At 37.7% G+C, this 801-nt stretch overlaps 1 protein-coding gene across 1 annotated transcript in view; it reads left to right on the top strand.

The window, feature by feature from the left end:
• Window positions 1–801, top strand: part of LOC119591367 (probable serine racemase) — a gene marked incomplete in the record, with an annotated part of 15,061 nt that overhangs the window by 6,243 nt on the left and 8,017 nt on the right. The window contains 1 exon segment of the mRNA XM_037940107.1: window positions 401–518. Coding sequence (XP_037796035.1) covers window positions 401–518 — 118 coding nt within the window.

The raw sequence follows: 801 nt of genomic DNA, 5'->3' as shown, positions 1-801 counted from the left end.
TTAACTTTTGTTGCTGTAGATTTTTTACAAATGTTTACATATTTAGGATGCTTTTTTTATTTCTATTTTTTTCAATTTTTAAAATTATTTTTGAAGGTGAGTGAGCAAGCTTTTCTGGAAATACATGCAGTCTGATTCAATAGTGTATTTGCCATTACTGACATTTGGTAATTTTACGGCTCTCAAAAGTGGAAGACTAACTGAGGTTAAAAGAACATTTATCATCTTAGAAGAGATATAAAAAGTATCCCAGTTTATCTTGATTGCAATTCATACCAATGGAAATCATATCAGAATAGTGCAGTCAGATACATACAGTTATTAGTTCCTGATTTTTAAAACATATTCACGTCCATAGATATCGTTGACCCACAATGAAAATCACAAGCTAACCTTGCAGAGTGCGTAGACCTCGACTGCACAGTTGTGTTGCCGAGAGGAGCCCCCAAGGTGAAATGCGACGCCATTCGGGGATATGGAGCCGAGCTGATTTTTTGTGATCCGACTCCCACTGCCAGGTGAGCGGCTCTGAGGGAGTGGCTGATTTGGCCGTGGAAAGTTTTTGGGTCTTTATGAAGACTAATCAGTGTGCTTAAAATTCAGAGGCAGATTAAGACTTAGAATTTTTAAGGCCTCCAGGTCAGTCACTAATGTATTATTGCTCTGTCTTTCATAATCTAATTGTTGGTATTAGCCATGACAAACTTGGTGGCAACTGCAGATGACTGGCAATATCAGATTAATTATCCCCCCCCCCCCTTTGTCCTTTAAAATGAGGTATGATTAGATATATATGTGCAA

Source organism: Penaeus monodon, chromosome 28 (assembly GCF_015228065.2).
Source record: "Penaeus monodon isolate SGIC_2016 chromosome 28, NSTDA_Pmon_1, whole genome shotgun sequence".
In the NCBI taxonomy this organism is placed as follows: domain Eukaryota; kingdom Metazoa; phylum Arthropoda; class Malacostraca; order Decapoda; family Penaeidae; genus Penaeus; species Penaeus monodon.
Note: the sequence above shows the minus strand (reverse complement) of the source record. Positions and strands in the feature narration are given on the sequence as shown.